The sequence below is a fragment of the Zalophus californianus genome, chromosome 5, assembly GCF_009762305.2.
Source record: "Zalophus californianus isolate mZalCal1 chromosome 5, mZalCal1.pri.v2, whole genome shotgun sequence".
NCBI lineage: Eukaryota > Metazoa > Chordata > Mammalia > Carnivora > Otariidae > Zalophus > Zalophus californianus.
The window spans coordinates 93,078,821-93,100,583 of NC_045599.1; the positions used below are offsets into that span (position 1 = coordinate 93,078,821).

The window sequence follows — 21,763 nt, forward strand, 5'->3', positions numbered from 1 at the left end:
GATTTATTTATTATTTATTTGACATAGAGAGAGAGAGAGCACAAGCAGGGGGAGAGGCAGGCAGAGGGAGAGGGAGAAGCAGGCTCTCCGCTGAGCAACCAGCCGGTTGCGGGGCTCAATCCCAGGACGCTGGGATCATGACCTGAGCTGAAGGCAGTTGCTTAACTGACTGAGCCACCCAGACGCCCCTGTTCAAAAGCTTTTATTGTTGATGAAGTCCATTGTGTCTATTTTTTCTTCTGTTGCTTGTGATTTTGGTGTCACTTCTACCCACCCGATCTTTACTAATCCTCCTATACTTCTTGACATGCACTCAGGGATCCTCAAAGCTTTTTTGTAAAAAATGGGAGAATATTTAAATAATCATATACACACACATACAGTTATATATATATGTTAATATACATTAATATGTAATATATAATATTTATATACACTCATTTTTTGGGAAAATACTCACTGTTTTGGACCCCATCTTTTTCTGTCTGACCGTCTTTAATAATGCAAAGCCCTAAAGCTTCTGAAGATACCCAGGGCTTCTCAGACCATCACTTGGTAAAGACTTATCGGGATGATCTTAACATCCTACCCAAGCCCTCAGCTCTTTGGTTAGAGGCACAAAGAATAAGGAACACTGATGAGGAAGTTCAGGTTAATAAGGAGGATAAAAGAGATGATAATTCCGCCAGTTTGCTCCCCAGATTTCTCTACCCCCATCTTGTATTAGTTTTTGCTAGGGGGAAGAGAGATGTGGCCTCAAGGTCCAGGCTTCTTGCCCTTTTGCACATTTCTATGGAGCAGTGGTTTTCAAAGTGTGGTCAGGGGACCAGCAACAGCCCTGCCCCCCTGCCCCGGTGTTGGTTGGAAACGTAGATTTTTGGATCCTACCCCAGACCTGGGGTGGGGTCAAGTGACCTTTGTTTTAGCAAGTTCTCCAGATGATTCCGATGCGCGCTAGAGTTTGAAGACTACTGGCATAGTGCTTTTAGCTGCTGGCACCTGGAGATTACTAGGAAAATCTGACTTGCCCCATGAGATGGCACCCTCATCCTCCTCTTTGTTCTCATTCCTCGCCATCATCTCTTGCCAAATGTGAGGTCAGGTGCTTCTGGTAACAAGTAACAGAAAATCTCAGACTGGCCTAAACAGTGGAAGAAATTAATTGGCTTGCATATTTTATTTGAAGAGTAGAGGGGAAGGTCAGGTTTGAGGGGAGTCCCAGCGTAGCTTAGTTACACTGGGATTCTCTCCGCACTCCTCTTTGTATCAGCTCTGTTCAACTCCGGCTTCCCTCATGGTTGCACGATGGCTGCCTCCAACTGTCAAGGCTGCGTGCTTCCTCATTGGCTCCAGAGGGAGATATCAGGGCATCCCACACCATGAAACAGAGCTCACCAGCTTGGCTGTGCTTAGACTGGCCCTGAGCCAGCACTCAGGGCAAGAGGCAGAGAAGTTCCCCGATTGGGGTAAGCCTCCTCTCCCCACTGGGGATGAGGTGAGTCCCGCTCGGCTATCATGACTGTTTCACAAAAGGGAAGGAAAGGATGCTGTGTCCGCAGGCAGAAGACAGCCATGATACCTTGGCCTTTTTGCTATTTGTGCTAAATCCACTGTTCCTCTGTGTTTCCGCCCTCTAGAGATACCGTATCCAGGGGAATCCTCTAAAGCAGAAACCTGTCTGTAACACCGCTTATTAAAACCCTCTGGTGCCTTTCTCCAGACATACACACAGAGCTTTCAGGATCAAGTTCATTCTTTGAGATGTTCGAATTCTAGTTCCAGGTGACCTTTGTGACCCGCTGTCTTCCCATCCATTTGAACCCCTTCGAACATTCCACCATCCCCCCCTTCATACTCTCCCACACTGCTTTGGCCACTGCACTTGCTGTATTCTGCCTGCAATGTCTTTGTCCTTCTTCATGTGGCAAATTTGCTCTTCAAAGCCGGCTCTTCTCTGGGAGGCCCTCCAAGATGGCCACAGTTTTTAGGTAACACAGTCACGATGTGCCTGTATTGGCCTCTGCCTGTGGTCTTGGGGCAGGGACCTGTCTGGTTCCTCCTGGGTCCCCAGTCCCCAGGTTTGTTATAGACAGAGCTCAGATAGTGTTTGTTGATTGAATATGACTTTTCTGGCCCTGCTCTGCCTAGCACTGCGGAGCCCCTGGTGGACCCTCGGTTGGTACTTGTTGATGGATTAAACTGATCACAAACCTCACTTCTCCAGGCCCTGAGAAAACCCTGAGCCCCAGGTGGCTTGCTGCTCTCAAGGGAGCGTGAAGGATGAGTTTCTGCTGGTTTCAAGGAGTTGGTCCTTGGTACTTGCAGCTGTTGGATTTGGGGCTTGGTGAGGGCTTAGAGGCCTTGAGCTTCACACCCAGGAACCCTTGATCCTGAGGAGCCTTTTATCATCCCTGGACACAGTGAGCCCAGGCCTGCTGGGGCTTTAATTGTGAACAGGCCTATAGATACCCTATCCCCCTGCAGTTGAATAGATGCATCTGTAGCCAGGGGTTATTTTAGGCCAGTTCTTACCATTAAAAAGAAAGTTTACTTCTAATATTTTTATAACTCCTATTTGTTGATTAAAATGTGGAACATATATACAAGTATAGACTACCTGTAATCCTTCCCTGGGTATTCACGTATGTGCTTCCATTCTGTTTTCTAAGCATGTATATTTAGTGACTTCCTAAGGTCGTGAGATGCTTATTTTATTTTTATTTATTATTATTTTATTAATTGAGATTATTTTAACTAAAGCCCGTGCATTTCTTTTTATTAAAGATTTTATCTATTTATTTGAGAGAGTGGGAGAGGGAGAGCAGGGAGGGAGAGGGAGAAGCAGGCTCCCCGCTGAGCAGGGAGCCCAACGTGGGGCTCAATCCCGGGACCCTGGGATCATGAGCTGAGCTGAAGGCAGACGCTTAATGACTGAGCCACCCAGGTGCCCCCAACCCCATGCATTTCTGTAGAAGTCCCCTGCAACCCTGCCGCTGACAAGCTGAAAGGTAGAGCGTTAAGATCCGTATAATGGAACCTAGTAACAGCTATGTTATGAAAGGGACCTTTTTTTTTTGGTATCACATTAAGGCACTAAGATGTGAAATTTTTAAAGCCAAAAGGATGGGAGGAAAAAGGCGTGGGGGAAGAAAACCCAAACCATATTTTGCTCTATGTGAGAGGATAGTCAGGCAATATTTACACAAAGGTTCATGGGATATCACTCTAACACATGCGTGATTAATACCAAAGAGTGCTGTTTCTTCAGACTTCTGCAGGATGGTTGTCTTTTTTTTTTTTTTTTTTAAGATTTTATTCATTCGAGACACAGAGATACAGAGAGAGAGAGAGAGCACAGCAGGGGGAGAGGCAGGCTCCCCGCTGAGCCAGGAGCTGGACATGGGGCTCGATCCCAGGACCCTGGGATCATGACCCGAGCCAAAGGCAGATGCTTAACCATCTGAGCCACCCAGGCGCCCCGGATGGTCATCTTTTAAAAACACTTCATTGGGGTCCATATGCAAGTTGTGAAATATTGTGGGTTTAATCCTGGCGTGGAGCCGAAAGTTGGTACATGTATTCCTGGGAATAAAACCAAAGATAAGCTCAGAGCTTCCCAGCAGCCAAAGCAATCAGGCAATCAATCAATCAATCAGTAAATTTTAAAAAATTACAAAAGGGAAGTGCATGGGGTCATGGAGATCTTGAATTGCAGAAGAGGAAGCAAACCAGATTGGCAGGATGCTCAAGCTTTCCTAGTGCTGAACTCTGGAGAGGATGGTCATAGAGACCTTGTGCAAGGGTATTGTGTAAGGGACAACTTCACTGACAAATGCAGGAACTGCCTGGGTCTGGCCACAGCTCACACTGAGTCTTGATGATAACAGCGGGCGTGTTGATGAACTGTAGTTCTAGGAAGGCATAGATTTGTGGGAAGCCTGAATAACATGGTCTGAGTGTGACACTGGCTGGTGGTTTTGTTTGCGAGAGGTCCAACAGGAGCATGTTAATTGGTGTGGCTTGGTTCTTGCACTTTCATGTTGAGAATCTCATTTAACTGCCTTGACTTGGAGGTAGAGGTGATTAGTGCCATTTTGCAGATGAAATTGAGGCTTGGGGTGATTCAGTGACTTACTCAAGGTCACATAGCCAATTAAGTGGCAGTACCAGGACTTGAATTCAAATCCTTTTGAACCACAGGCTGTTTGAGAAGGGGGAAGTGCCTGAGCCTGCCTTGTGTTCACTGTGTGGGCGGAGTTGGGCCTGTTGTTTTGTAAGCACCACCTCATCCAGTCCTTACTGTAACTCTGGGTGGTCCCTAGTATTCTGCCATTTTACAGCTGGAGAGGCAGAGTGGGGGCTCCTGACCTGGGTTTGGGGGGACTTCAGGGTATGTGAGAATTCAGTAGAATTGCATGCAAACCCTTGTTCCTGTTTGCATTTTTCTGGGTGAGAGGAGAGAGGATACCTTTCATGGAGTCTCCAAAACCAACACAAGAACAGAAAAATCCCAGACCTTTGAGCTCAAGGAAGGAGTCCTAGTAACAACCTGTATGACTGGCCCCAGCTGGGTGCCTGTCGCCCAGCAAGGCTTGGATGACCTGTCATTCCGGTGGGGTTTGGGTGTGTGTCCCCCCATTTTACAGGCTGCTGAGGAAGTGGTTTTGCATAATGACAGTTTTGCTTCTTTTCCACATTGCCTCTCGTGGCTGAGGCTGGGCTTTTCTGGTAGTTAATAGGATGTTTTTTGCCCTTCTGGGGACCTGAGAATTATTAAAAGGCAGAATGAGATGCTGTCTTGCAAGAGATCAATGCCTGTGTCTGGGTCACCTCTGTTCCCTGACCGCTGGGAACATGTCTGGTTAGTTGGTGGTTGGTTAAATGAAGCAGTGAATGAATGAATGAGGGGGACGAAGAAGTACCTCATCTCACTGTTCTGGGTTGTAGGACATTAATTCATCTCTGGTGGCTTTTATCCAGGGTCACTGTAGTGTTAGAAGTCCTGGGGGAGTACTGGTCAGGCACGACTGGAGTGACCCTAGGAGCCTCAGAGGCCACATCCTCCCTGGCAGGAGGTGGTGTGCGAGCTGGTGGTGTCCCCGTACGTGGCTCTGTCCCCTGGCATGGACCTCCCCCCAGCATGGTGCAGGCCTGTCTGCTGGAGAGCCAGCACTGTGTTGCTACCCCCAGTATCTAGTACCTCTAGTGTCCCAAGGCCATAGCTAGTGAACAGTGGGCCGGAGACCTGGGTCCAGCCGTGCATCACTGCATCCTTATATGTACATTGACGGGAAGTCTCTGGAAGGTCTACCGCAAGCTGGAGACTCATGGAAACACTGAGGCCTGTCCTCCCTCCTCTGGCTGGAGAGCAGCTCTGGCCGAGCGGGTCATGGCAGCAGTTTTCTTTTCCGTTTACGAGAATGATGGGCCCCAAGGCCTGGTGCCTGCCTCTGCCAAGCTGAGCTGGAGGGACTTTGCCACAAGCAGGGCCAGGTGCTGGGAGCCGGGAGGAGATTTCAGGAACATCTGCTACAGCCTGTGAGGCTCTGCCCCGTCCCCACCTACTTGCTTCCGTAATTTCAGGAAAATTCCTGAAATTCCAAAAATTCAGCATCTTTGCACATGCGCTAGGAGCCCAGAAAAAGAGCGAGGATGGGAGAGAGCCAGAGAGGGAGGGTCTGCGTCGGCACCAATGGCACTTCAGTCTTCTTGTCCTTCTCTGGCCCCTGTGCTGGGCTGGGAGCCCCTTGAGGGCCTGGGCCCGCTACCTACTGGGTGTGTGATGAATGAATGAATGCATGTGTAAATGAATGACCTGGGGAGTTAGGAAACCTTTCTAGTGCAGGACCTGCCACTAAATCATTTGTGGCCTTGGTCAGCCCCATCCCGTTTCTGGGTTTCTACACCTGAGCTGGTCTTCAAGGCGCCAATGTTCTGGTGTTCCAAGCCGGCGAGGGCCCTGGCCTCTAGAAGATGGAGAGAGGCAAGAGATGGGTGCTGGGATTCGGCAAGGGCATGGCCGGCTTGTATGCGGGCAGAGGGGCTGCTGGGACTGCTGGCTGGGAAGCTTAGGGAGGGGCAGTTGGCAGGTGGGGGCACAGGAGGGGGCAGACCGAGGAGCAGGGAAGGTGCAGGCCTGGTGGCAAGGCTGTTGGCGGCAGCTGTGGTTTCCATGGCAACTTTCTTTTTTCCGCTGAAAAATGCCCAGCAACCCTTCTGGATTTTAGAGCCTCCTGTGAGGGTTGGGGTCCGATTAGGGTAGTGCAGACTGGACAGGCCCTGGGGCAGGAGGAGGAGAGGCCGGGGAGCCAGGGCACTGGGTGCCGGCTGATCCTGCCAGGACCAGGGCTGGGTCCCGGGCTGTGCACCCCTGCTCATTGTTACTTTGCCTTGTGTTTTCTGTAGATCATGATCGAGTTCTGTCCTGGAGGAGCTGTGGACGCCATCATGCTGGGTGAGTCTTCCTTGATCCGATGTGGTGGTGCTGGGGTGGGCTCTAGGGCCCTAGGCTAGGACTGGTGCCCTTCACTCCCTCTGCCTCAGCAATTCACGTGGCCTGTTTGAGTACCTTTTTGCTCAGTCCCCTTTCGGGAGCAGGGGCTGGGTTCTTGGAGAGAATGCAGGCACTCATTAGAAAACCAACACTTCCTGTTCAAAAAGCCATGTGTCCTTGAGCTGGTCACTTACCCCCTCAAGCCTCGGTGGCTATAAGATGGGTGTGATGCCTCCTTTGCCCCACCCCACAGCACCCTTAGGAGGTGAAAATGAGACACCTGAGGGAGGTTCTTTGAAAAGTGGGGATCCCCACACCCATTTTGTAAGAGCTTAATGGGGATGTTAGCAGGTTTTGATATCCCAGACAAGCTTGGACAGTAAAAAAAAAAAAAAAAGAAAGAAAATCACTTTTGTGAATATTTTGTGACTAGTCACTGTATGCCAGAGATTGGGGTAGGTACTTTTGTGTATCTGATCTGAGTATTTCTGTTTTATTCCTGACCAGATTGAGACTTTAGAGGGGCTAAGGGGCTGGCCGAGTGTCCCACAGCAGGACAGAAGGGTGCCTGGGTCTTGCCAGTCTGGTGGGCAGTGAGTGAAGAAAGGCCGGGGGTCTGGGGCCCCAGAATATTGAGAGGCAGGCCCAGGATTGTGGGATGGCTCAGGAGAGGGGAGGTTTTCAGTATAATGTAGCACCATCCAGCTACTCTTCCATTGTGAGGAAGGTACTTTCCCGCTGAGTTTATCTCAGGAATCTCCGGAGTTTGTGGCAGCCCTTTCCATATCTATGGAAATGCTGGCCTTTCTTGCATAGCCCCTTACCACAGGGTGCTCAGATGGAGAAATGACAGTAGGTGACTGGATGTGAGTACTTATGATATGGCCCTTGGGTGTTCCTTCTCTCAGCACAGACTACCTTTGAAGATTTTCCTTGTTCTGGGTAGAATTTAACAAAATAAAAATGGTGGTCTCGTATGAGTTGAGATTCTCTAGGTTACAAGGTGATCAAAGACTGTTTAAATTGGTTTAGTGGGAAAAAAAGGTGGGAGATGTGGGAGGGGCAATTTATTTGCACAAATAACTAAAAAGGTCAATGGTTCCCGGCTTCAGACACAGCTTGATCTGGGAGGTTTTTTTGTTTGTTTATTTTGTTTGTTTGTTTATTTATTTATTTATTTATTTATTTATTTATTTATTTTTGTGTTCTCCTAAGACCTTGGTTTCCTTCTCCAACTCTTGGTCCCACTTTCCTCTGTGTTGGTCCCATTCTCATGCTGGCTTTCTATTCATGGTGACAAGGTGGCTGTAGGAGCTCCAGCAATCATATCTGTATTCCAAACAGCAGGATAGAAGAAGGGAGGGTAGGACAACTTGACAAACACACACCCCATTTCCACTTTTTAAAGGAGCTGTTACAGAATCCCCACATGACACTTTCATTTACATCTCATTGGCCAGATCATAATAGCACATAGCTGGAAGAGAGGCTGGGAAATGTGGTCTTCTTGCTGGGTGGCCGTGTGTTCAGATACTAAAAAAGTAGGGGTGAGTGGGAGCCACCTACCAGCTTCTGCCTCTCCAGGTGTGAGCTTAGCTCGCTGAGGCCTGCGGGAGAATGTCAGAGATGGAAGAGGCGTTTATACATACCAAGTCCTTGACCTCATTCATAACTGGGGCAGGACCCCAGGCTGTGGCTCAGCCTGCAGGCCGACTCGCTCCCCATCTCAGTTCTCCTGGTGGATCTGACTGCTCCAGCCCCAGGTGGTTTTCTCCCTGCTGGTGGCAGCAGTTAAAGGAACATTGCCATCACCATTCTAGATGTCAAGGTGGGAAAAGAGAAGGTGGGGTGGGGAGACCTGACAAAGTGAGACCTGGCCCTGCTTGCAGCTGCGTGATGAGGGGTGGACTCTCCCACAGACGCCTGCCCTGCTTAGAGGGACTTTCTCGCCTTAGCATCTCCCCGTCACCCTGTGGAGTCACATAGAGTGGCGAGCCTGGACATGGGGTCCAAGAGACCTGAGGTCTGTTCTAGGTTCCTCTGCGGGGTAGCTGTGGGGTGCTGGGCTGGCCTCTTTGTGAGATGAGGGGAATATGCACCGCATTTTACTCTAGTTAGTTAACAGCCAGTGTTTGCTCTGATCTGGTTGGCCTTGCTTTGCCCTCTCTTAAACACTTGGCTCTCAGCCCTCCTGCGGAGGAGGGCGGTGGGGTGGGACTGGCTACGGTTTCAAACAGACGTAGGACTCATCTGCAATGTTGCGGATTTTTTTAATATGAATAAAATATTCATGTATTGCTGTGTAATCAAAAATTAATCTTAAGAATTTATCCTACTGTATGATTCCAATTACATGACATTCTAGAGAAGGCAAGACAATGGGGACAGAAATCAAAGTAATGATAGCTTAGGGGCTGGAGAATGGGGGTGAAATGTTGATCACACACAGATTTGAGGGAGTGATGGAAATATTCTCTATCTGAATCGTGGTGGTGATTACATGACTATATATGCTTGTCCAAATTGGTAGAATTGTGTATCTAAACAAAAATGAATTTTACTGTCGATAAATTATATCGCAATAAATTGGGCTTAAAAAAGGTCTCTCTACCTTATTGGGTTATTGTGAAGATTAAATGAAAGAATGCGTCCAAGTCCCTAACTCCATGCCAGGTACATTGGTAAAGGCTCAGAAAATGGTGACCATGAGATCACCACCATCACCATCATCATCATCACCACTTTGCTTATTCTGATTTCGTTTATCTAGAGAGATCGGATATGAGCAAGTCACATTTTGACATTTAGAAAAATTGCTGCAGATAATCCAGCATAATCTCAGAACCAGCATAACAATAATCACCTTTTATTGACTGTCCTTCATGCTGAGGAGTGAACTCAGCCAGGAGTGAATTTATGGCTGGAGCCCTACCTACATCGCTTATCATCATCCCATTCTATGGATTCGGAGATGAAGGCACAGACAGCTGGAGCACCTTCAAGAAAGCACATAGCTAATACGGGGCAGCGCCTTGGTTCAGGCTCGTCTGGGTGGTCCTGATGCCCACCCCCGCCATGGCTCTGAGTCTGTTTGTGGTTTGGGGGGACACGAGAGTTAAGGATGAGGCCACAGGGAGTGGTAGGGGTTGGAGACCCCTCTCTGGAGACCAGAGAGGGACCCGTGGTCGGTCTGGGGCCAGGCTTCCCAGGGCAATGCCGCTGGCTCTTCCAGGGGCGCCTGGGTGGCTCAGTCATTAAGCATCTGCCTTCGGCTCAGGTCATGATCCCAGGGACCTGGGATCGAGCCCCGCATCGGGCTCCCTGCTCAGCGGGAAGCCTGCTTCTCCCTCTCCACTCCCGCTGCTTGTGTTCCCTCTCTCGTTGTCTCTCTCTCTCTCAAAATAAATAAAATCTTTAAAAAAAAAAAAATGCTGCTGGCTCTTCCACCTCGTCTGGTGCATTTTCCCCAAGCCTGCGGGATCCGTCCTTGAGGATTTCTGGCCCGGCGTGGCGGTGGGGAGACAGATGGGGGAGTGCTGCCCTAGTCAGAGGGAGGCCTGGCAGCAGCACCCTGGCCAGCCGGCCCTGGAGCCTGCACCTGAGGACCCCGCGGCGAGGACCCTGCAGGCAGGGCAGTGGGGGCTCACTTCAGCACAGGTGGCTTGGTGGCAACAAGCACTAAACAGTCACAATGGCCAGTGGGTCAGTGAGCACAGGATGTTGACCTTGAAAATTCTCATGCCCCCCCCTCCCTCTCCACCCACTCAAGTCTCACGTTCTGTCCTGAGAAATCAGCCTTTGGGTTGGGAATGTTTCCTCTCTGAAGCCTTGGCCCGGACCACCGTGACGGCCCCCGGCCGAGCTCCCTGTCTTCTTTTGCTCCCCTGCAGGCTCTTCACTCACCCTGCTAGGGAGAATTTCTTAAATGCAAAAGTCAGATTGTCTCTGCCTGCTTCGAGCCTCTCCTGGACTGCCCACTGTGTTTCAGAGAAAGTGTAGCCTTCATAGATGGCCTGCGAGGTCCTGCACGATCAGGCCCTTCCGACCTCTGACCTCTGACCTCGATTCGCTTTCCCCTCATCCTTCCCCTTCAGTCAAAAAGGGTCCTTTGCACATGCGGTGCCCCCTGTGTAGAAAACTCCTCTTTGTGCTAGCCCCCACCACCTGCTCAGAGAGGGGCCCCGCCATCTGTAAGCAGACACTGGGATGTACCAGCGTGCGTGTGTCTCCCTGACCAGCACACAGGCTCTTGATGACAGCCTCCCACTAGCCCTTCACCTTCTAGCTCTACTACCAGCCAGCACACATTGCTTCAACACCAGCCCGTGTCAGCCTCCACGCCTCTGCTGCTGTTGCTTCCTTGACCTAGAATGCCCTGGAATAACTTGGAATGCCCTGCCCCACTTTTCGCCTCTCAAACACCTGTTCTTCCTACAAGACACAGCTTTAATGCCCTTCTGGGGAGCCTGCTAATTCCCAGGCAGAAGGGCTTGCTGCCCATCCTGCCCGCTCCCAGCCCCCACCCAAATCCCACTCTATTCCGAGCATGGATCGCCGTTCCCATGCCCCTCTCCGTGTCCCTGCAGCAAGCGTGGAGCCTGACATGGAGTGAATGTCACCCATTGCCTGCTTGCAGAATGGGTCTTGGCCTCTTGGAGGGGTTTTGTTTATGAACCTGACCTCTGAGGCAGACTGGCTGGCTTGAATCTAAGATCTGTGAATTTCTACCTGTGTGACCTTGAGCAGGTGGGCTGACCTCTCAACCTTGGCTTCTTCATCTGTCAGCTGAGGTAATAACTGTGCCTGCTCCATAGTGTTAGTATGAAGACAAAATAGGTAACATGGAAAGTGCTTGGAAGTGAACTTGGTAGATGGTAAGTGCTCAGGGATGTTGGGGGCTTTTGTATTTCTTGTACCTGGCATGAGCCTGACATTTAGCCTGCCTGAATGCAGTGAGTGTGTGCTGCCTTGACAGTGGTTCTCCCCTGTTTCCAGAGCTAGACAGAGGCCTCACGGAGCCCCAGATTCAAGTGGTTTGCCGCCAGATGCTGGAAGCCCTCAACTTTCTGCACGGCAAGAAGATCATCCACAGGGATCTGAAAGCTGGCAACGTACTGATGACCCTCGAGGGAGACATCAGGCTGGGTAAGGGGTGTCTGTGGGGGGAAGATGGGAAGGCAGACCCCCACAGTGTCTGCCTGGGGGTTGTCAGCCCAGCCTCTGTGGGCAGGAGGGGGTGTGTGTGGGATCTTCACTCTTATGGTGGCCCAGGGTGTCTTACCTGTCCTGGGCCACAGAACGCAGACCGTAACCATTGGCTCATTCTGACCCACTAGTTCTCAACTGAGGGTGATTTTGTCCCCCAGGGATGTTTGGCAATGTCTAGAGCCATCTTTGGTTGTCACAACTAGGGGCAGGGGAGACTCCTGGCATCTGGTATATAAAGGCGAGGGACGCTCGATATCCTGCAGAGTGCAGGGCAGCCCCTCGCCACACAGTGATCCTGCCCATGAGGCTGGCATGCGCCGTGGGAGGCGCTGGTCTGTGCCCTTTTTCTCCTGCTTCCAGTGGAGAGAATTTGAGTGAGTGTGACGGACAGAGGGACAAATCCGCTTCCATTCACAGATATCGAGACATATATCAAAACACACCTTTTTTGTTTTCATGTCTCTCCTCTCCTTGAGCTTTTTAAAAAAATTGTGGTAAAGTACATATAACATAAAATTTATCATCTAGATTTGAAGTGCACAGTTCCAGGGCATTAAGTACATTCATGTTGTCGGGCAACCATCGCCACCATCCATCTCCAGGAACTTTCCATCATCCCAAACTGAAACACCATCCCCATTAAACACTAACCCCCAGCCTGAGCCCCAGCCCCTGGTAACCTCCATTCTGCTTTTTGTCTCTGATTTTGACCGCTCTGGGGACCTCATGTAAGTGTAGTCATTTGTGCTTTGGTGTCTGGTGTATTTCACTCAGCATCATGTCCTCAAGGTTCATCCATGTTGTAGCAGGTGTCAGAAGTTCTTTGTGTTTTTCATACTTCTTTTTTTTTAAACCAAAATAACACACACACACGCCTCCTCTGCTCCCACCACCTTCTTTCTCCATCCGCTTCTAGTGGACGACCCTTCTGACTCTTCTCACGTTTCCTCCTGCATTGATAAATAATATGCTTATCACGCTGTTTCTTAAGTAATGATTTTTATTGTTTGATGAAAAAATAATACATGTTTTTTATACAAAATTTACACAGTACAGGAAGGCTTAGAGGGGAGAGCCGGGAAGTACCTCCAGTCTCATTATCTAGATGTCAGCACTGGTCGTCATCACACGTCAGCTCTGCGTCTCTGCCGGTAGAAGGCTGTAAAGACAGAGAGGTGTTGGGGAGTGGTGTTAACGGCAGAGAGATGATACTTTCTTGTTTACCAGTTTGACTGCATTCTACTCTATTTTCTAGAAACTCCTTCCTGGCAGCTAAATCATTCATTCATCTGCACGGGCCCCCCCTCCCCCAACCCTGTCCTTCCAACATAGGAGCGTCACTATTGTGGTTCCTCTAGTGGAACCTCTGTGGCTTTAAGGAACATTTGAATTATGTCAAGATTTATGACAAGACACTGCACCGGTGTTGAGTCTTTGTGATGGAGAACTCCAGGGACAGGCATGGGGATTGGAACAGAATGTTACAGTGTCAAGGACATCTTGTACCGCGGGAGGGCAGCTCCCAGCATCCTTGCTTTGCGGGCTCTGAGGCTCAGGCAGGGTGGGGACCTGCCCTGGGTCACAGAGCTAAGCAAGGACAGAGCCAGGGCTGATCCCAGGGCCACTGGTTCACTTCTCAGGGCTGGCCCTCATCACCGCACTCACTTCCGTGTGTGCTTTGAGCTGATGCTCAAAGGGTAGGGCTGGGCCTTAAAAAATGTATGCAGGACTGGTAGGTTCTCATATTTAATGCATTTTAGTCCTTTGGAGGGCTCCTAACACTCAGACTGCTGGGTGTAACCCCAGGGTTTCTGTCTGGGCTGGCCCAAGAACTTGCATTTCTTTTCTTTTCTTTTCTTTTCTCTTCTCTTCTTTCTTTTCTTTTTTAAAGATTTATTTAATATTTGAGAGAGAGAAAGAACATGTGGGGGGAGAGGCAGAGGGAGAGAATCTTCAAGCAGACTCCCTGCTGAGGGTGGAGCTGGATGCAGGGCTCCATCCCACAACCCCTGAAAATGAGATCATGACCTGAGCTGAAACCAAGTGTTGGATGCTGAACTGACTGAGCCCCCCAGGCGCCCCAGAACCTGCACTTCTTTCTTTTTTTCTTTTAACATTTTATTTATTGGGATGCCTGAGTGGCTCAGTCAGTTAAGTGTCTGCCTTTGGCTCAGTTCATGATCCCCAGGTCCTGGGATCGAGTCCTGCATCGGGCTCCTTGCTCAGTGGGGAGCCTGCTTCTCCCTCTGTCTGCTGCACCACCTGCTTGTGCTCTCTCTCTGACAAATAAATAAAATCGTTTAAAAAAATTTATGTATTTATGTATTTATTTATTTAGAGAGCACGAGCCAGGGCCAGTGCAGGGGTGGGGGTGGGCAGAGGGAGACGAGAGAGAATCTCAAGCAGACTTTGTGCTGAGCATGGAGCCTGCTGGTGAGCCCCAGTCCCATGACCCAAGATCATGACCTGAGCCAAAATAAAGAGTCGGACGCTTAGCCAACTGAGCCACCCAGGTGCCTCAGAACTTGCATTTCTTTCTTTCTTTCTTTTTTTTTTTTAAAGATTTTGTTTATTTCTTTGACAGAGGGAGACACAGCAAGAGAGGGAACACAAGCAGGGGGAGTGGGAGAGGGAGAAGCAGGCTTCCCGCCGAGCAGGGAGCCCGACGCCGGGCTCGATCCCAGGACCCTGGGATCATGACCTGGGCCAAAGGCAGACGCTTAACGACTGAGCCACCCAGGCGCCCCAGAACTTGCATTTCTAATAAGCTCCCACTTGCAGCTGATGATGAGAGACCACACTTTGATAAGCATTATCTTCGACCCTCAGTATCCAAAGGGCGGTTGGTGACAGCATCGGCATTACCTGGGAGCTTGTTAGAAATGCTCTGCTGTCCAGAGGGTAGGGTTGGTTCTGTCTTGAAACCAGTAGTATGAAGTTTCTCATATCAGGCATGAGCAGGGTCGTATTCTGTTCTATGTCCCGAAGACCAGCATCCCTGATACTTGCAGGGTCTGTGCCTTCTGGGGTTCGGCTCACATCCTTGTGGCTGTTCCTCCTCCTTGTTCCTTCTTTTACCTGGAATGGTTAAGAGCATGCACTCCGTAGTCAGAGAGTCCTGAGTTCAAATCCCAAGTCTGCCTCTAGGCCTTTGACCTTGGAAAAGTTACTTAACCATGCTGCTTTTCCATTTCCTCATCTGTAAAATGAGAATGATAATAAAACCTCTGTCAGAGGGTTGGGAGGCTAGCACAAGAAGAGGCATGTGTAGTCAGCTCTCTGCAAAGGCCAGCTGTAATTACTGTTGTTTCCTTTAGTGTCTGCTCTGTGCCAAGCCCTGTGCTGGGCCAGGAGGGGAATGAGACCCTAGTCCTTCTCCTGCTCCGGCAGAGTTCCCAGGCAGTGGGGAGATGGGTGGGAGCATCAGGGCTGGGGCGGGAGCCGGTGCCGGGGTCGGGCGTGTATGGACAGGGCTGCTCGGTTCTTCCACCTGGGCCTGGACGTTTGGGTTTAGAAGAGGCTTTTGTGGGAGGGTAGTTTGAGCTGAGTTATGAAAGGTAGATAGATATTTGCCAGGTCAACCAGATTGGGCAGGGCAGTCCAGGAAGAGGGAGCCTAGTGGGCAGGGGCATGGAGGTGAGGAACAGCAGGGTATTTTGGGGGGACTTATAATAAAAATAACTCACATTTATTGGGCTCTGAAGCACCCACTAGATGCCAGCCATTAGAGGAGGCTCTTTCTAGCTATTTCATTTAACCGGCACTCCAGTACTCCAGGGGTATTGGACAGGGATGGGGAGGGGAGGGACCATACCAGCACAGATGAGGACACTGAGAAGTAGTAGCAAGGCTGGGACTCAGGTCTTCCTGACTTCACAGCTGCCCATGGACGGGCTCATTCAGGGGTAGAGTGTGGGTGGCCAGGGAGGGGCTGGGTTGGGGAGTGCCTCCGCCTTTAGGCTCAGGGAGTATGTGGGGGCCAGAGAAGAGAGTCTCTCTTGTGCTCTGTGGGATTCGGGGGAAACCTTCAGCTCAGCATTCAAGAATTTACCACTTGGAGGAGGCAGAACACAGCAAACCCAGGTCAGGAGCAGCCAGTCAGAGCAGGGAAGCGCTGGCAGGACAGAGGTGGAGGGAGGGCCCCAGCAGCTTTGGGCTGAGATGTCCTTGGGGGGTGCTCATTTCCCATTGCCATCCCCCCCTGCACACCCCCGAAATCTGGAGCATGCTGACATGCTGAGCAGACTTCAGAATCTCACTCAGAGCCTAGCAGCGGGCGGGTGCTAGAAGCAGATGGGTGCATCAGGTTTCCAAATGACTTGGCATATGCAGTTGAGAAAACCAGGAAGCCAATTAAAAAGGAAAAAAGTTCAAGGAGAGTTGAGTGTGAGTATTTACACAATTGCGCTGAGCTCTGGGAGCCATGGGGTGCAGGCCTGCTGAGGCCTGTTGTTCTGTTTTGGAAAATCCCCCTTCCCCCTTGGGCCTGGAATCTGCGGCCTGGCGGAGCAGTGGAGGAGGCCTGGGAGAAAGGGTGGCAGTTGGTCTGCCTCTTCCTAAGCGTCTTGGGACTGTCTTGGGCCCCTGAGGGCACCCCCCCATGTCCTTATATAACTCAGGGATGCAGAAGAGAATTGCTTAACAGATTTTTCTCCCAAGTAAGAGGGTCACCTTGCTGGAGACAATGTCTTTGCTTCTCCCTGGAATGGAAATAGAATGAGAAGCAGCAGGGTGAGCTGAGCAAAGCATGGGCTTTAGACACAGACAAGCCTGGTTCAAATCCTGGCTCTGCCACTTTGAGCTGGAGAAACATACTTATCCAAGCCTCAGTTCCTTCATCTGTGCAATGGGTATAACAAGACCCACCTCACAGGGCTACTGTGGCCGGTAGGGTGAAGTGTACAAGTGTAGTCACAGGGAGGCCCAGTGTTACATCCCTCTCTGCTACTAGGCACTTTGTTTCTTCCTTGTGTTAAATATTTACTTCTGTCAAGGATATCAGACTTCCTGAGGTTCATTTGACAGTTGTCAAGTTCTAGCTCTGAGTGGATGTGAAGCAATTCTTGATGACTGGTGGGAATTCATTGGTACAGAGAGAGCAAGGAAGAGTGTCTGTTGCCCTGAGACAGTTGGGATATGAAGTGGGGGGTGGACTTTGAAGTCTGAAGAACTGTGTTCTTGTCCTGGATCTGCCACATTGCATTAGATGACCTTGGGCAAGTCACTTAACCCTTTGGAGCTTCAACTTCTCAAACTCACGGGTGTGGTAATAGTTCGTATCTCACAGAATTGGTGTGACAAGTTAGTGAGACAGTGCATGCAAAGCATCCATAGATGTCTACCAGAGAGGTGGGAGAATGTGTTGTCTTTGTTGAGCCTAGGAATGTCTCAGAGAAGCTGCTATGAGAGAGAATGTTCCCTGTTCTCCAAAGAAACCGTGTTCCTCTCCCCAGCAGTGCTTCTCTGAAAATGGGAGGTGAATTTTACTTTAGGGGTCTCTCAAGTTCCGAGCATTAGTCTGGACTGGCCTCAAAATCAAAACGCCCAGCACAGAGCCTGGCATATAGTAGGTGCTCAAATCAGCAGTAGTTCTGGCGTCGCCATTACTTTAACATTTTATGATTACTGCGGGGTTCCTAATTCCCAAAGGCCCCTTGATGCACAGGAGGCCTGGCAAGTGGGGCTGGCAGGACCAAGTTACCTGCCTCTCACCCCCCACCTTGACCCCCAACCCAGAATGCCTGTGTGGTGCTGCTGGCAGGCTGGTGTCCTGGTTCTTTCACTCTGGCTACTGTGAACTGAGCCAGGGTTTGATATGTAGAAATTCATTTAGTCCTCAAAGGCCACTGATAACATTTTACAGAGGAGAGAGATCTGGCTTTTTTTTTTTTTTTTTTTTAAGGGGTTAACCCCAGATCATACAGCCAGTAAGAGGCACATCTGGGCTTCAGAACAGCACATCTGGCTTCAGAGCCCATGTGCTTAACCATAACCCTTTTTTAGACTCTTGGCGCCAATGATAAGAACCGGTCTCCTGTGATTTAAGGCATTTAAGACAGACAGGAAAATGTGCGTATATGATATACGGAACTGTGATGGTGAAGAGATACAGCTGGGCGTCCAGGGCAGTTGGACCCTGGAACACAGATGCTGCGGAGACTGTCTCTGGTCAGTCTCTCTGTGCATGTTGGTTAGGCTCTCAGACCAGCCCCCTCCACAAAGCTCCTGGGCTCGGGCTAGTTTTAATTTTCTCAGCATCACCTCCTGCAGGATGAACTGAACCTCACCATTTCAGGTCTGAGTCCATAATCCCAGTGAAGGACTCTGATTGGCTTAGCGTGGCGTGGGTGCAGAGCTCTGGACCAATCAACGAGATCCAGTAAGGAGGGTTTCTCTGATTGGCCCAGCTTGTAGTAGTCCCTAAGGAGGGCGGGGTCAGGTAGCAAGATGGAAGTATTGCGTACCCCATCCCCTCCTCCTGTCCGTGGAACAGCGTGGTTGGGGTGGATTGATGGGTTTCCAGAAGGTGAGAAGATTTGTACTGGCCTGAAAAACACATTGTCCCCCATAGACAGGCATAGCCTATTGGAAGCAAGAACGAAGTTCTGAATGTGTGATTGAGGTTGGGGGAGAAAATACCAGAAGGTTTATGTAGGAGAGGGAAGAGGGTCAAATGAAGGCAGTGGGGCTAGGAGGCTGAGGGTGGACTGGGATGAGCTGGAAAATAAAGACCTCTGTAGTGGTCCCGTGTGTCTAAAAAACAAAAGAAAATGGACATAGAAACGGAGAAGTCAAGCAGTTGGGTCAGCCTCCCATTTGGCTAGATGATAAGATGCCTTAATAGATGAGGAGACTGGGGCTCAGAAACATGAAGCAGTTGGTCTTAGATCACAGAATCTTCTCGCTTCCCTGCCAGGTACCGTTTTGTGACACTCCTGGGAAAGCAGAACGTCCTGATAATTAAGAAAAGTCACTTGGGTGCCCTGGTGGAGCCTCCCTCTTAATGAGCTGGCGCCCTAATCCAGAGGAAGAGGGCCCATGGGGTTCCAGGGCTGGGGGGCAGAGCCTTTGCCTTCTCCCGACCCCACCTCAGTGTCAGCAGGCCCCACACCCTCCCTAGGCTTCGCTTCCCCGTGGGTATCATGAGGACCCTGGCTGGTGTTGGTCCACGGGGCCACAGCTGGCCTTTTAGATGAGATGGTTTTTGCCTTAGGAGGTGCAGTGTCTCTGGCTTTCTCCCGCTAAATGGCAGGAGCACTCCTCTTCATTGTGAGGACCAGACTGCCCCCATTCCTTTTCCTTTTTTTTTTTTTTTTAAGATTTTATTTATTTATTTGAGAGAGCGAGCGCGCATGAGAGAGTACGCGCATGAGCAGCGGGCAGGGATAGAGGCAGAGGGAGAAGCAGACTCCCCCCTGAGCAGGGAGCCTGATGCGGGACGCGATCTCAGGACCCTGATGCCAGGACTTGAGCCCAAAGCAGACGCTTAACTGACTGAGCCACCCAGGTGCTCCCTGCCATTCGCTTTCAAACACATCCTGGAACACAGGCACCACCCCTGGTTGAGGACCATCTAGAAGGTTCTCAGACCTAGAATTCCAGGGTTTCCCTGCCCACACTGGCCTACAGACTCACTGGCCTGGGGTAGAGGGTCTGGGACGGAAGGGGGTGGGGTACAGAACTCTTACTGGACGGTAGTTTGCCTTTAACTGGCCTGGCATTATCTGGGAAAAGGCTCCTCTTGTCTTGGATTCTTTGGGGGGTCTACAGTTAAGAGGACAGAGGAGAGATTTTGTTACTTATCTGCATCCATTTTAAGTTCACAGCCCTGTGTATGTGTATAATATATAGTTCTTATATTGTGTACATAATTTTTTATTATAAAAGTAATACATGGTATTTATACATGTGTAGGAAGATATGTACAATGATATTTATTGCAACAGTATTTGTAACAGTAAGAAAAGAGACATGATCCAATTCACTCCAGTAGAGGATTAATTAAGTTATGGTACTATCATACAATGGAATCTAATTCAGCTTTTGAAAATTAAATTGTAGAAAATGTGTAATCTCTTACAAAATGTATATATACATGTGAAGGGACAAAATACAAGCTGCAAAATGGCAGGTTTAATCTGATCTCATTTTTAAAGAGTATTTTTATTTATACATACACTTTTTATTTATATAAATAAATCTGGAGCTATATGCAGCAGACTCATAAATGTTTATCTCTGCCAGGATTATGGAGACTTTCTCATCTGTAAATATTTGAATTTTTGATGAGCAGCATTGCCTTGGTAATAAGAAGAAAATATATATAAGTAAATATATAGATATAGTCGTACAGACAGTTTGGAATAAGACCCACAAAGAAGGAAACAAAAGTCACTCCCAAAGTTACTAGAATGCACCCCGTAGGCTCCCTGTCAGTGTGTTTTCTGTGCACAGAAAGGTAGGACCGGATGGTGGTAAAGAGACAGACTTGGCATCATGTCTGTCCTTAGAGCTGGGTGATGGTCCACAAGTTCCTTAATGTCTCTAAACCTCAGGCTTCTTATCTGTTGCAGGGGAATGATAGGGCACCTGAGTGGGCTCAGTCAGTTAAGCTTCTGCCTTCGGCTCAGGTCATGTTCCTGGGGTTTTGGGTTCAAGCCCCACATCGAGGTCCCTGCTCGGCAGGGAGCCTGCCTCTCCCTCTCCTTCTGCCTGCCGCTCCCCCTGCTTGTGCTCTCTCGCTCGCTCTCTCTGTTTCTTTCTCTCTCTCTGTGTCAAATAAATAAAATCTCAAAAGGGGTGGGATAATAATTTTCCCTGCCCAAAGGGTCATGGCTATAAACGATATGCATAGGGATATACATACAGATGATATGCAAAATGATATGCAGAGGAGGGTCTAAGGGATGCGCAGATGTCTGCACAGTGCCCTATATGCCTGCTCACTTCTCAGTAAATAGCAGTGTTTGTTAGAACTGTTGGTTGGGTGTGTGCAGCGTTTCAGGGTTTTGTCACTAAGCTGCGGCCAGTGTGCCCTTCATCCAGCGTGTGCAGCTCACCCCCTGGCAAGTGCGAAATGCTCTCACCACATCCTGGCTCCCACTGGGTTTTAACTCAAAAAGCAAGAACAAAAACCCACAAACCTAAAAAACTTTTGACCACATGCATTTCAGCTTTTTAAACCAGAAAGGCAGTACGAACTCTTTATTAAAAACATTTTAAAGAATAAAAGTGTCTGAAGTTAAAAACTGTTAAGACCCCCTTGGTGTGCTCACCAAAATCCCGCTTCTGGGGAGGTGGTGACTATGAAGTTTGACGTGTAACCTCGCAGAGCCTGTTCTGTGTGTGGGGGTGTGTATGGACACACAGTATGCGTATATCATTCTTTTAAAATACAGCTGGAATCACACTCTACCTTCTATTATATGCGTTGATCAGTCAGCAACATGTTCAGGGCAACATGTTAGGGACAACATGCCAATTCGTACACACGCATGCAATCTCGTTCGTTTTAAGGGCTGCCTGGTGGTTCACGGCTGGACTGTGCCATAATTTAACCATTCGCCAGACAAGCTCTAGCAACAACTTGGCAGCTTCCGATTTTTTTACTCTTTCGAACAATGCTTTTGTAAGCTTCCATGTATCTTCTCATCTGGTTTGGAGGATCTATTTCTAGAAAGGGAATTGCTGTCAAACATGTTTCTTAAAAGCCAGTGTTTTTTTTTTTTTTTTTACTTTTACAAACTGTTTATTTTCCATCGACCTTTTCCATTTCTATTTCCATTTTGTTTGCCTTTGTGGAAGACCAGCTTAAGACCATTCAGTGGCCTGAGCAGTGGGAGCTGCAGACCAGTCTTCAGTGGCCGGCTGGGCGCTCCAGTCTTCAGTAGGGAACTGCTGAATAGGCAGCAAGGGCACCTGCACACCTTCAGACCAGTCTGCGACTTCAGGCTGAGTAGCAGTGAACTCAGGAGCTGGAGCTGTCCATTCACCCTGAAATTCCGCCTTGGTCACAGCCTTTTCAGCAGCGGCCTGCTCTTCCTTTTCAAGTGTTCTTTTTTT

General features: G+C 49.4%; 1 protein-coding gene across 2 annotated transcripts in view; it reads left to right on the forward strand.

Annotated features, from left to right (window-relative positions):
• The window catches only part of STK10 (serine/threonine kinase 10), a 117,734-nt gene that overhangs the window by 44,458 nt on the left and 51,513 nt on the right, over window positions 1-21,763 (forward strand). Inside the window, exons 1-3 of one of the 2 annotated variants that reach the window (XM_027605306.2) lie at window positions 1,844-1,988; window positions 6,406-6,454; window positions 11,489-11,638. In XM_027605306.2, coding sequence (XP_027461107.1) covers window positions 6,409-6,454; window positions 11,489-11,638 — 196 coding nt within the window. In that variant the 5' untranslated portion in view covers window positions 1,844-1,988; window positions 6,406-6,408. Of the gene's footprint in view, window positions 1-1,843; window positions 1,989-6,405; window positions 6,455-11,488; window positions 11,639-21,763 lie in introns of those variants that run through there. The other variant, XM_027605305.2, reaches the window with a different exon arrangement.